At 51.9% G+C, this 14,391-nt stretch overlaps 1 protein-coding gene across 1 annotated transcript in view; it reads right to left on the minus strand.

Annotated features, from left to right (window-relative positions):
* LOC121292384 (nesprin-2-like) overlaps nucleotides 1-14,391 on the minus strand; it is a 277,262-nt gene that overhangs the window by 155,977 nt on the left and 106,894 nt on the right. The window contains exons 24-25 of the mRNA XM_041214234.1: nucleotides 12,918-13,177; nucleotides 10,767-10,935 (exon numbers count right to left, since the gene is read on the minus strand). Of these exons, the coding sequence (XP_041070168.1) occupies nucleotides 10,767-10,935; nucleotides 12,918-13,177 (429 nt within the window). The remainder of the gene's footprint in view (nucleotides 1-10,766; nucleotides 10,936-12,917; nucleotides 13,178-14,391) is intronic.

Consider the following 14,391-nt stretch of genomic DNA (forward strand, 5'->3'; position numbering starts at 1 on the left):
GGGGTGATTTGATCGAGGGGTACGGGGGGGATTTGATAGAGGGGTACAGGGGGATTTGATAGAGGGGTACAGACGGATTTGATAGAGGGGTACAAGGGGATTTGATAGAGGGGTACGGGGGGTTTGATAGAGGGGTACAGGGGGGGATTTGATAGAGGGGTACAAAGGGGGGATTTGATAGAGGGGTACAGGGGGGTTTTGATCGAGGGGTACAGAGGGGGATTTGATAGAGGGGTACAAGGGGATTTGATAGAGGGGTACAAGGGGATTTGATAGAGGGGTACAGAGGGGGATTTGATAGAGGGGTACAAGGTGATTTGATAGAGGGGCACGGGAGGGGGGGATTTGATAGAGGGGTACAGGGGGGGATTTGATAGAAGGGTACGGGGGGGATTTGATAGAGGGGTACAGGGGGGATTTGATAGAGGGGTACAGGGGGGATTTGATAGAGGGATACAGGGGGGATTTGATAGAGGGGTCCAGGGGGCTTTTTGATAGAGGGGTACAGGGGGGGATTTGATGGAGGGGTACAGGGGGGGATTTGATAGAGGGGCACAGAGGGGGATTTCATCGAGGGGTACGGGGGGGATTTGATAGAGGGGTACAGGGGGGGATTTCATCGAGGGGTACGGGGGGGATTTGATAGAGGGGTACAGGGTGATTTGATAGAGGGGTACAAGGGGATTTGATAGAGGGGTACAAGTGGGGGGTTTGATAGAGGGGTACAAGGGGATTTGATAGATTGGTACAGGGAGATTTGATAGAGGGGTACAGGGGGGATTTGATAGATGGGTACAAGTGGGGGGTTTGATAGAGGGGTACAAGGGGATTTGATAGAGGGGTACAGGGGGGATTTGATAGAGGGGTACAGGGGGGATTTGATAGAGGGGCACAGAGGGGGATTTGATCGAGGGGTACAGGGGGGATTTGATAGAGGGGTACAAGGGGGATTTGATCGATCGGTACAGAGGGGGAATTGATCGAGGGGTACAAGGTGATTTGATAGAGGGGTACAAGGTGATTTGATAGAGGGTTAAAAGGGAATTTGATGGAGGGGTACAAGGGAGAGATTTGATAGAGGGGTACAAGGGGATTTGATAGAGGGGTACGGGGGGGGATTTGATAGAGGGGTACAGGGGGGGATTTGATAGAGGGGTACAGGGGGGGATTTGATAGAGGGGTACAGGGGGATTTGATAGAGAGGTACAGGGGGGGATTTGATAGAGGGGTACAGGGGGGGATTTGATAGAGGGGTCCAGGGGGCTTTTTGATAGAGTGGTACAAGGGGATTTGTTAGAGGGGTACAAGGGAATTTGATAGAGGGGTACAAGGGGATTTGATAGAGGGGTACGGGGGGGATTTGATAGAGGGGTAGGGGGGGATTTGATAGAGGGGTACGGGGGGATTTGATAGAGGGTTACGGGGGGATTTGATAGAGGGGTACGGGGGGATTTGATAGAGTGGTACAAGGGGATTTGATAGAGGGGTACAGGGGGGATTTGATAGAGGGGTACAATGGGATTTGATAGAGGGGTACAAGGGGATTTGATAGAGGGGTACAAGGCGATTTGATAGAGGGGCACGGGGGGGAGGTTTGATAGAGGGGTACAGGGGGGATTTGATCGAGGGGTACAGAGGGGAATTTGATCGAGGGGTACGTGGGGATTTGATAGAGGGGTACAAGGGGATTTGATAGAGGGGTACAAGGGGATTTGATAGAGGGTTACAGAGGGGGATTTGATAGAGGGGTACAGGGGGGAGATTTGATAGAGGGGTACGGGGGGGGGATTTGATAGAGGGGTACGGGGGGATTTGATAGAGGGGTACAGGGGGATTTGATAGAGGGGTACAAGGGGATTTGATAGAGGGGTACAAGTGGGGGGTTTGATAGAGTGGTACAAGGGGATTTGATAAAGGGGTACAGGGGGGATTTGATAAAAGGGTACAAGCGGGGGATTTGATAGAGGGGTACAGGGGGGATGTGATAGAGGGGTACAGGGGGGATTTGATAGAGGGGTACAAGGGGATTTGATAGAGGGGTACAGGGGGGGTTGATAGAGGGGTACAGGGGGGGATTTGATAGAGGGGTACAGGGGGGATTTGATAGAGGGGCACAGAGGGGGATTTGATCAAGGGGTACGGGGGGATTTGATCGAGGGGTACGGGGGGGATTTGATAGAGGGGTACGGGGGGATTTGATAGAGGGGTACAAGGGGATTTGATCGAGGGGTACGGGGGTGGTTTGATAGAGGGGTACAGGGGGGATTTGATAGAGGGTTGCAAGGGGGGGATTTGATAGAGGGGTACAGGGGGGATTTGATCGAGGGGTACAGGGGGGATTTGATAGAGGGGTACAAGGGGATTTGATAGAGGGGTACAAGGGGATTTGATAGAGGGGTACAGGGGGGAATTTGATAGAGGGGTACAGGGGGGATTTGATAGAGGGGTACAGGGGGGAATTTGATAGAGGGGTACAGATGGGGATTTGATAGAGGAATACAAGGTGATTTGATAGAGGGGTACAGGGGGGAATTTGATAGAGGGGTACAGGGGGGATTTGATAGAGGGGTCCAGGGGGCTTTTTGATAGAGGGGTACAGGGGGGGGATTTGGTAGAGGGGTACAAGGGGATTTGATAGAGGGGTACAAGGGGATTTGATAGAGGGGTACAAGGGGATTTGATGGAGGTGTACGGGGGGGATTTGATAGAGGGGTATGGGGGGATTTGATAGAGGGGTACAGGGGGGATTTGATGGAGGGGTGCAGGGGGCATTTGATAGAGGAGTTCAGGGGGGATTTGATAGAGGGGCACAGGAGGGGATTTGATAGAGGGGTACAGGGGGGGATTTGATAGAGGGGTACAGGGGGATTTGATAGAGGGGTACAGGGGGGATTTGATAGAGGGGTACAAGGGGATTAGATAGAGGGGTACGGGTGGATTTGATAGAGGGGTACGGGGGGGATTTGATAGAGGGGTACAGGGGGGATTTGATATAGGGGTACAGGGATGAATTGATAGAGGGGTACAGGGGGGGTTTGATAGAGGGGTACAAGGGATTTGATAGAGGGGTACAAGGGGATTTGATAGAGGGGTACAAGGGGATTTGATAGAGGGGTACGGGGAGGGTTTGATAGAAGGGCACAGGGGGTGATTTGATCGAGGGGTACAGGGGGGGGATTTGGTAGAGGGGTACAGGGGGATTTGATAGAGGGGTGCAAGGGGATTTGATAGAGGGGTACAAGTGGGGGGTTTGATAGAGGGGCACAAGGGGATTTGATAGAGGGGTACAGGGGGATTTGATAGAGGGGTACAGGGGGGATTTGATAGAGGGGTACAGGGGGGGATTTGATAGAGGGGCACAGGGGGGGATTTGATAGAGGGGTACAGGGGGGATTTGATAGAGGGGCACAGAGGTGGATTTGATCGAGGGGTACAGGGGGGATTTGATAGAGGCGCACAGAGTGGGATTTGATCGAGGGGTACGGGGGGGATTTGATAGAGGGGCACAGAGGGGCATTTGATCGAGGGGTACAGGGGGGATTTGATAGAGGGGTACAGGGGGGGATTTGATAGAGGGGTACAAGGGAGGGATTTGATAGAGGGGTACAGGGGGGATTTGATCGAGGGGTACAGAGGGGGATTTGATCGAGGGGTACGGGGGGGATTTGATAGAGGGGTACAGGGGGGGATTTCATCGAGGGGTACGGGGGGGATTTGATAGAGGGGTACAGGGTGATTTGATAGAGGGGTACAAGGGGATTTGATAGAGGGGTACAAGTGGGGGGTTTGATAGAGGGGTACAAGGGGATTTGATAGATTGGTACAGGGGGATTTGATAGAGGGGTACAGGGGGGATTTGATAGATGGGTACAAGTGGGGGGTTTGATAGAGGGGTACAAGGGGATTTGATAGAGGGGTACAGGGGGGATTTGATAGAGGGGTACAGGGGGGATTTGATAGAGGGGCACAGAGGGGGATTTGATCGAGGGGTACAGGGGGGATTTGATAGAGGGGTACAAGGGGGATTTGATCGATCGGTACAGAGGGGGAATTGATCGAGGGGTACAAGGTGATTTGATAGAGGGGTACAAGGTGATTTGATAGAGGGTTAAAAGGGAATTTGATGGAGGGGTACAAGGGAGAGATTTGATAGAGGGGTACAAGGGGATTTGATAGAGGGGTACGGGGGGGGATTTGATAGAGGGGTACAGGGGGGGATTTGATAGAGGGGTACAGGGGGGGATTTGATAGAGGGGTACAGGGGGATTTGATAGAGAGGTACAGGGGGGGATTTGATAGAGGGGTACAGGGGGGGATTTGATAGAGGGGTCCAGGGGGCTTTTTGATAGAGTGGTACAAGGGGATTTGTTAGAGGGGTACAAGGGAATTTGATAGAGGGGTACAAGGGGATTTGATAGAGGGGTACGGGGGGGATTTGATAGAGGGGTAGGGGGGGATTTGATAGAGGGGTACGGGGGGATTTGATAGAGGGTTACGGGGGGATTTGATAGAGGGGTACGGGGGGATTTGATAGAGTGGTACAAGGGGATTTGATAGAGGGGTACAGGGGGGATTTGATAGAGGGGTACAATGGGATTTGATAGAGGGGTACAAGGGGATTTGATAGAGGGGTACAAGGCGATTTGATAGAGGGGCACGGGGGGGAGGTTTGATAGAGGGGTACAGGGGGGATTTGATCGAGGGGTACAGAGGGGAATTTGATCGAGGGGTACGTGGGGATTTGATAGAGGGGTACAAGGGGATTTGATAGAGGGGTACAAGGGGATTTGATAGAGGGTTACAGAGGGGGATTTGATAGAGGGGTACAGGGGGGAGATTTGATAGAGGGGTACGGGGGGGGGATTTGATAGAGGGGTACGGGGGGATTTGATAGAGGGGTACAGGGGGATTTGATAGAGGGGTACAAGGGGATTTGATAGAGGGGTACAAGTGGGGGGTTTGATAGAGTGGTACAAGGGGATTTGATAAAGGGGTACAGGGGGGATTTGATAAAAGGGTACAAGCGGGGGATTTGATAGAGGGGTACAGGGGGGATGTGATAGAGGGGTACAGGGGGGATTTGATAGAGGGGTACAAGGGGATTTGATAGAGGGGTACAGGGGGGGTTGATAGAGGGGTACAGGGGGGGATTTGATAGAGGGGTACAGGGGGGATTTGATAGAGGGGCACAGAGGGGGATTTGATCAAGGGGTACGGGGGGATTTGATCGAGGGGTACAGGGGGGGATTTGATAGAGGGGCACAGAGGGGGATTTGATCGAGGGGTACAGGAGGGGATTTGATCAAGGGGAACGGGGGGGATTTGATAGAGGGGTACGGGGGGATTTGATAGAGGGGTACAAGGGGATTTGATCGAGGGGTACAAGGGGATTTGATAGAGGGGTACAGGGGGGAATTTGATAGAGGGGTACAGGGGGGATTTGATAGAGGGGTACAGGGGGGAATTTGATAGAGGGGTACAGGGGGGATTTGATAGAGGGGTCCAGGGGGCTTTTTGATAGAGGGGTACAGGGGGGGGATTTGGTAGAGGGGTACAAGGGGATTTGATAGAGGGGTACAAGGGGATTTGATGGAGGTGTACGGGGGGGATTTGATAGAGGGGTATGGGGGGATTTGATAGAGGGGTACAGGGGGGATTTGATGGAGGGGTGCAGGGGGCATTTGATAGAGGAGTTCAGGGGGGATTTGATAGAGGGGCACAGGAGGGGATTTGATAGAGGGGTACAGGGGGATTTGATAGAGGGGTACAGGGGGGATTTGATAGAGGGGTACAAGGGGATTAGATAGAGGGGTACGGGTGGATTTGATAGAGGGGTACGGGGGGGATTTGATAGAGGGGTACAGGGGGGATTTGATATAGGGGTACAGGGATGAATTGATAGAGGGGTACAGGGGGGGTTTGATAGAGGGGTACAAGGGATTTGATAGAGGGGTACAAGGGGATTTGATAGAGGGGTACAAGGGGATTTGATAGAGGGGTACGGGGAGGGTTTGATAGAAGGGCACAGGGGGTGATTTGATCGAGGGGTACAGGGGGGGGATTTGGTAGAGGGGTACAGGGGGATTTGATAGAGGGGTGCAAGGGGATTTGATAGAGGGGTACAAGTGGGGGGTTTGATAGAGGGGCACAAGGGGATTTGATAGAGGGGTACAGGGGGATTTGATAGAGGGGTACAGGGGGGATTTGATAGAGGGGTACAGGGGGGGATTTGATAGAGGGGCACAGGGGGGGATTTGATAGAGGGGTACAGGGGGGATTTGATAGAGGGGCACAGAGGTGGATTTGATCGAGGGGTACAGGGGGGATTTGATAGAGGCGCACAGAGTGGGATTTGATCGAGGGGTACGGGGGGGATTTGATAGAGGGGCACAGAGGGGCATTTGATCGAGGGGTACAGGGGGGATTTGATAGAGGGGTACAGGGGGGGATTTGATAGAGGGGTACAAGGGAGGGATTTGATAGAGGGGTACAGGGGGGATTTGATCGAGGGGTACAGAGGGGGATTTGATCGAGGGGTACGGGGGGGATTTGATAGTGGGGTACAAGGTGATTTGATAGAGGGGTACAAGGTGATTTGATAGAGGGGTACAAGGGGATTTGATGGAGGGGTACAGAGGGGTATTTGATAGAGGGGCACAGGGGGGGATTTGATAGAGGGGTACAGGGGGGGATTTGATACGGGGGGGATTTGATAGAGGGGTACAGGGGGATTTGATAGAGGGGTACAGGGGGGGATTTGATAGAGGGGTACAGGGAGGATTTGATAGAGGGGTACAGGGAGGGATTTGATAGAGGGGTCCAGGGGGCTTTTTGATAGAGTGGTACAAGGGGATTTGATAGAGGGGTACAAGGGAATTTGATAGAGGGGTACAAGGAGATTTGATAGAGGGGTACGGGGTGGATTTGATAGAGGGGTACGGGGGGGATTTGATAGAGGGTACGGGGGGGATTTGATAGAGGGGTACGGGGGGGATTTGATAGAGGGGTACGGGGGGATTTGATAGAGGGGTACGGGGGGGATTTGATAGAGGGGTACAAGGGGATTTGATAGAGGGGTACAGGGGGGATTTGATAGAGGGGTACAATGGGATTTGATAGAGGGGTACAAGGGGTTTTTGATAGAGGGGTACAAGGGGATTTGATAGAGGGGCACAGGGGGGGTTTGATCGAGGGGTACAGGGGGGATTTGATCGAGGGGTACAGAGGGGAATTTGATCGAGGGGTACGGGGGGATTTGATAGAGGGGTATAAGGGGATTTGATAGAGGGGTACAGAGTGGGATTTGATAGAGGGGTACAAGGGGATTTGATAGAGGGGTACAGGGGGGGATTTGATAGAGGGGTACGGCGGGGGGATTTGATAGAGGGGTACAGGGGGATTTGAAAGAGGGGTACAAGGGGATTTGATAGAGTGGTACAGGGGGGGTTTGATAGAGGGGCACGGGGGGGATTTGATTGAGGGGTACAGGGGGGGATTTGATAGAGGGGTACAGGGGGGATTTGATAGAGGGGTACAAGCGGGGGATTTGATAGAGGGGTACAAGTGGATTTGATAGAGGGGTACGGGGGGATTTGATAGAGGGGTACAGGGGGGGATTTGATAGAGGGGTATAGGGGGGGATTTGATAGAGGGGTACAGGGGGGATTTGATAGAGGGGCACAGAGGGGGATTTGATCGAGGGGTACGGGGGGGATTTGATCAAGGGGTACAGGGGGGATTTGATAGAGGGGTACAGGGGGATTTGATAGAGGGGTACAAGGGGATTTGATAGAGGGGTACGGGGGTGGTTTGATAGAGGGGTACAGGGGGGATTTGATAGAGGGTTGCAAGGGGGGGATTTGATAGAGGGGTACAGGGGGGATTTGATAGAGGGGTACAGGGAGGATTTGATAGAGGGGTACAGGGAGGATTTGATAGAGGGGTACGGGGGGGGTTTGATAGAGGGGTACAGGGGGATTTGATAGAGGGGTACGGGGGGGATTTGATAGAGGGGTACAGGGGGGGATTTGATCGAGGGGTACAGGGGGTGATTTGATCGAGGGGTACGGGGGGATTTGATCGAGGGGTACAGGGGGATTTGATCGAGGGGTACAAGGGGATTTGATAGAGGGGTACAAGGGGATTTGATAGAGGGGTGCAAGGGGGGATTTGATACAGGGGTACAAGGGGGGGATTTGATACAGGGGTACAGGGGGGAATTTGATAGAGGGGTACTGGGGGGATTTGATAGAGGGGTACAGGGGGGATTTGATCGAGGGGTACAGGGGGGATTTGATCGAGAGTTACAAGGGGATTTGATAGAGGGGTACAAGGGGATTTGATAGAGGGGTACAAGGGGGGATTTGATACAGGGGTACGGGGGGGATTTGATACAGGGGTACAGGGGGAATTTGATAGAGTGGTACGGGGGGGGATTTGATAGAGGGGTACAGGGGGATTTGATAGAGTGGTAGGGGGGGGATTTGATAGAGGGGTACAAGGGAGCAGATGCGGAAAAAAAACGATGGTACAAGGACTGGGGGACACAGGTTTAATATTTTGGGTAGAGATTCAGGGGGAATTTGAGGAGGAACGATTTGCACAGTGAGTGGTAATTGACCTGGAACTCACTGCCCACGACGGGGCTGGAGGTGGAGACAGTCAATGATTTCAAAAGAGAATTGCATAAGCACCTGAGTGAAATAAATCAGGACTACAGGGATAGAGCGGGAAAGTGTGACTGACTGAACTGCTCTACAGGGAGCTGGCATAGACTCAATGGATCGAATGGCCTCCTTCTGTGCTTTAAATGACTCTATGACTTTATGTATCTGCTTCCACCGCCCTTTCTACCCAGCTACCCCTCTGGCTCTTTTGCCAATTATCCAAAACCTTTGCCCCTCTGGTTACTGATCCTCCTGCTGCTGTAAACAATTTCTCCTCTATCAAATTAATTCAATATAATGAATTGAAAAGGAGCTTCAGTTCCCGGTGTTTTTATTTCAAAGCTAGAGGCAACAGGGCAGTCAAAATAAAAGAGCTCGATTGATATGCACAGCTAGCTCGTCTACCTACTCAATCTATTCAACACACCAACTCACAATGGTACAGGACTCCTGCTCACAGAACACTTCACCTCCGCTCCACAAAACAACAGATTCACTCTCTGACTCACACGTGGAAACAGGACCACAGCTCAATGAAAGCAAATGAATCTTCAATCTCATGGTCATCCTTCTCTGAAATAGGCCCAGGGACCTACTGCAAGAGATGGCCAATCAGATACAAACACTACCAGCAGGGTCAGGAGGGAAGCAAAGGATTCAGTCATCATTCTACAGCTTGTAACTCGATATAGAAACCGCCCCCCCGAACCCCTCGATTAGATTCCAGTCTGTAACTCACTCCCATGTATCTGTTATTCTATATAAAAACCCCCCCGAACCCCTCGATTAGATTCCAGTCTGTAACTCACTCCCAGGTAGCTGTTATTCTATATATAAACCACCCCGAACCCCTTGATTAGATTCCAACCTGTAACTCACTCCGGGGTATCTGTTTTTCTATATATAAACCACCCCGAACCCCTTGATTAGATTCCAGTCTGTAACTCACTCCCGGGTATCTGTTATTCTTTATATAAACCTCCCGAACCCCTCGATTAGATTCCAGTCTGTAACTCACTGCTGGGTATCTGTTATTCTACATACAAGCCTCCCGAACCCCTCGATTAGATTCCAGTCTGTAACTCACTCCCGGGTATCTGTTATTCTATATATAAACCGCACCCCCCCCAAACCCCTCGATTAGATTCCAGTCTGTAGCTCACTCCCGGGTATCTGTTATTCTATATATAAACCACCCCGAACCCCTCGATTAGATTCCAGTCTGTAACTCACTCCCGGGTATCTGTTATTCTATATATGAACCCCCTCCACCGAAACCCCCGATTAGATTCCAGTCTGTAACTCACTCCCGGGTATCTGTTATTCTTTATATAAACCTCCCGAGCCCCTCGATTAGATTCCAGTCTGTAACTCACTCCCGGGTATCTGTTATTCTATATATAAACCACCTGAATCCCTCGATTAGATTCCAGTCTGTAACTCACTCCCGGGTATCTGTTATTCCATATATAAACCACCCCCGAACCCCTCGATTAGATTCCAGTCTGTAACTCACTCCCGGGTATCTGTTATTCAAAATATAAACCTCCCAAACCCCTCGATTAGATTCCAGTCTGTAACTCACTCCCGGGTATCTGTTATTCAAAATATAAACCCCCGAACCCCTCGATTAGATTCCAGCCTGTAACTCACTCCCGGGTATCTATTATTCTATATATAAACCACCCCCGAACCCCTCGATTAGATTCCAGTCTGTAACTCACTCCCGGGTATCTGTTATTCTATATATAAACCCCCCCCCGAACCCCTCAATTAGATTCCAGTCTGTAACTCACTCCCGGGTATCTGTTATTCTATATATAAACCTCCCGAACCCCTCAATTAGATTCCAGTCTGTAACTCACTCGCGGGTATCTGTTATTCTATATATAAACCACCCCGAACCCCTCGATTAGATTCCAGTCTGTAACTCACTCCCGGGTATCTGTTATTCTATATATAAACCCCCAAACCCCTCGATTAGATTCCAGTCTGTAACTCACTCGCGGGTATCTGTTATTCTATATATAAACCACCCCGAACCCCTCGATTAGATTCCAGTCTGTAACCCATTTCCTGTATTTGCTCCCCACAATTTACCTCCAGTCCAGCCTCTGTCCCTCCATCACTGTCTAATTTTGTTTTCTCCAGCTGAGATGTCGCTTGCTGCAGCCAATCCCCAATACTGTTGATCTTTCGCAGAGTTTTCTCTCGCTCTTGCACCTCCTCCTCGATGTCCCTCTGACTCTTCTCGATTTTGTGCTCCAGGCTGTGAGAACAAACCCCCTGATTGAATGGCAGAGACTCATAGAGTTCAGGGTGTGAGGCCATACACGCCTACGCTTCCTGAATCCAGAGCAGTGTGTGTGCCGCAGGAGAGGTGAATGAGGGAGCCAGGGGGCGACCCTGTTATTGGGATGAGACAGCGAGGATGGTCCTTGTGTAATGGATGCTCTCTGCCTGTTATTAATGAGTGAACTAGTTCCCCTGCTCACTGCCAGCAAACATAATAAGAACCTTAATCCCTTTCCAATTAGTCAGGGAATAAACAAGGACCCATCGGCTGTCTCCAGTCTGCACAGGATGAGAGACCGAGCTGTCAGATAATAGGAGACAGTTACATACACTGCAACCAGGGGATTGAGAGTAAGCAGCAGACAATAACAGTTCACACCATGAGGGTCAGATTTAGGGCCATGGTGGGGGGTGGGGCGGAATGGGGAAGGTGGAGTCTTACAAAGTGGTCACTTCAGTGTCTGAGTTGGCACAGGGTCTGTAGTTGGTGACGCTGGTGAGAAATAAGAGAGTCATCCAACTTCACCTAACCCCTGCACTCATCCCCATTCACAGGCCCAAACTGAGGAATAACAGGCTTTTTAAAATTCATTCATGGGATGTGGGCTTCGTTGGCTGGGCCAGCATTTATTACCCATCCCTAGTTGCCCTTGAGAAGGTGGTGATGAGCTGCCACCTTGAACCGCTGCAATCCATGTGGTGTAGGTACACCCACAGTACTGTTAGGGAGGGTGGTGTGGGTACACCCACATAGTGCTGTTAGGGAGGGTGGTGTAGGTACACCCACATGGTGCTGTTAGGGAGGGTGGTGTTAGGGAGGGTGGTGTTAGGGAGGGTGCTGTTAGGGAGGGTGCTGTTAGGGAGGGTGGTGTTAGGGAGGGTGGTGTTAGGGAGGGTGGTGTTAGGGAGGGTGGTGTTAGGGAGGGTGGTGTTAGGGAGGGTGCTGTTAGGGAGGGTGGTGTTAGGGAGGGTGGTGTTAGGGAGGGTGGTGTGGGTACACCCACAGTGTTGTTAGGGAGGGTGGTGTGGGTACACCCACATGGTGCTGTTAGGGAGGGTGCTGTTAGGGAGGGTGGTGTGGGTACACCCACATGGTGCTGTTAGGGAGGGTGGTGTTAGGGAGGGTGGTGTTAGGGAGGGTGGTGTTAGGGAGGGTGCCGTTAGGGAGGGTGCCGTTAGGGAGGGTGCCGTTAGGGAGGGTGGTGTTAGGGAGGGTGGTGTTAGGGAGGGTGGTGTTAGGGAGGGTGGTGTTAGGGAGGGTGGTGTAGGTACACCCATAGTGCTGTTAGGGAGGGTGGTGTGGGTACACCCACATGGTGCTGTTAGGGAGGGTGCTGTTAGGGAGGGTGCTGTTAGGGAGGGTGGTGTTAGGGAGGGTGCTGTTAGGGAGGGTGTTGTTAGGGAGGGTGGTGTTAGGGAGGGTGGTGTTAGGGAGGGTGGTGTTAGGGAGGGTGCTGTTAGGGAGGGTGCTGTTAGGGAGGGTGCTGTTAGGGAGGGTGCTGTTAGGGAGGGTGGTGTGGGTACACCCACAGTGCTGTTAGGGAGGGTGGTGTTAGGGAGGGTGGTGTTAGGGAGGGTGGTGTTAGGGAGGGTGGTGTTAGGGAGGGTGCTGTTAGGGAGGGTGGTGTTAGGGAGGGTGGTGTTAGGGAGGGTGGTGTTAGGGAGGGTGGTGTGGGTACACCCACATGGTGCTGTTAGGGAGGGTGGTGTTAGGGAGGGTGGTGTGTGTCATGGGTGGCACCACAGCTGAGATATTCCCAGGTATTTCAGTTCCATAACACCCAGGGGCAATGGGTCTAATTCTATCACAAACCCGCCTCCTCCATCCCCAGCCATCACCGTGAGGGATGAAGTTTGGGATCTTCCTACTCTGGGTGGGGCTCAGTGTCGCACTCCAGACGGGAGCAGCTCACTCACCACAGCCCAGAAACGAAGCCTGGGCCTCTCCCCACTCACCTCCTGCATCGGCCCTCCATCGCTCGCAGTTCCTGAAGGACGGGCGCGGTTGGAGTTGGGTCCGAGGCCTCCTGAACACCGAGGACACTGGTCACCCGGCACAGCAGGATGGCCAGAGCTGATTGTTGGTCCTTCAGGTCACAATGGTAATGGCTGATGGATTTCTCCAGCTCCAGGAGCTCAGCTTTTGTAGCTTGTTCCCTCGGACCTTCAGGCAAATCATCTGGGAGATGGTCCTGGACGATGATAGCTCGATCAATCTGAAAGCCAAAAGAGAAAAGAACTTCATTTATATAGCAACTTCCACGTCAGGATGTTCCAAAGCGTTTCTCAGCCAATGAAATAATTTTTGAAGCGTAGTCATTGTTGTAATGTAAGAAACACAGCAGCCAATTTGTGCACAGCAAGATTCCAAAACAGCAGTGTGATATTGGATAATCTGTTTTAGTGACATTGGTTGAAAGATCAACATTGGCCGCAGGACATGGGGAGAACTCCCCTGTTCCCCTTCCACTAGCGGCTGTGGGATCTTTGATGCCAATCAAACAGGACCTTGTTTTACTGTTTAACTTGTTTCATCTTAAACATGGCACCTCGATAGTGCAGCACTCCTTCAGTACTGACTCCCCAACAGTGCAGCACTCCCTCAATACTGACTCTCCAACAGTGCAGCACTCCCTCAGTACTGACTCTCCAACAGTGCAGCACTCCCTCAGTACTGACTCTCCAACAGTGCAGCACTCCTTCAGTACTGACTCTCCAACAGTGCAGCACTCCCTCAATACTGACTCTCCAACAGTGCAGCACTCCCTCAGTACTGACTCTCCAACAGTGCAGCACTCCTTCAGTACTGACTCTCCAACAGTGCAGCACTCCCTCAATACTGACTCTCCAACAGTGCAGCACTCCCTCAATACTGACACTGCAACAGTGCAGCACTCCCTCAGTACTGACCCTGCGACAGTGCGGCACTCCCTCAGTACTGACCCTCCAACAGTGCGGCACTCCCTCAGTACTGACCCTCCAACAGTGCGGCGCTCCCTCAGCATTGACCCTCCAACAGTGCAGCACTTCCTCAGTACTGACCCTGCGACAGTGCAGCACTCCCTCAGTAACACACTGGAGTGCCGTTCTCAACAGTCATCAGCTCAGGGGTAGCACACTTGACTCTTAGTCAGAAAGTTATCTGTTCAAGTCCCAGTTTATACACTGGCCTATGTCAGCCCAGTTTGGAATGGTTTACTGACCTGTGTCAATCTGATTATACTTGGTTATTGGGCAGTGCTGGTCTGGTTTGTCCTGGGACACAGGCCTCTGTCAGTCCGGCCTGTAATAAAAGCAAAGTACTGCGGATGCTGGAGATCTGAAAGAGAAACAGAAAGTGCTGGAAATGTTCAGAGGTTTGGAAGAATCGGTGGAGAGAGAAGCAGAGCTAACGTTTCAAATCCAAAATGGCTCTTCTTCTGAATAGTAA

This window comes from Carcharodon carcharias, chromosome 20 (genome assembly GCF_017639515.1).
Source record: "Carcharodon carcharias isolate sCarCar2 chromosome 20, sCarCar2.pri, whole genome shotgun sequence".
NCBI lineage: Eukaryota > Metazoa > Chordata > Chondrichthyes > Lamniformes > Lamnidae > Carcharodon > Carcharodon carcharias.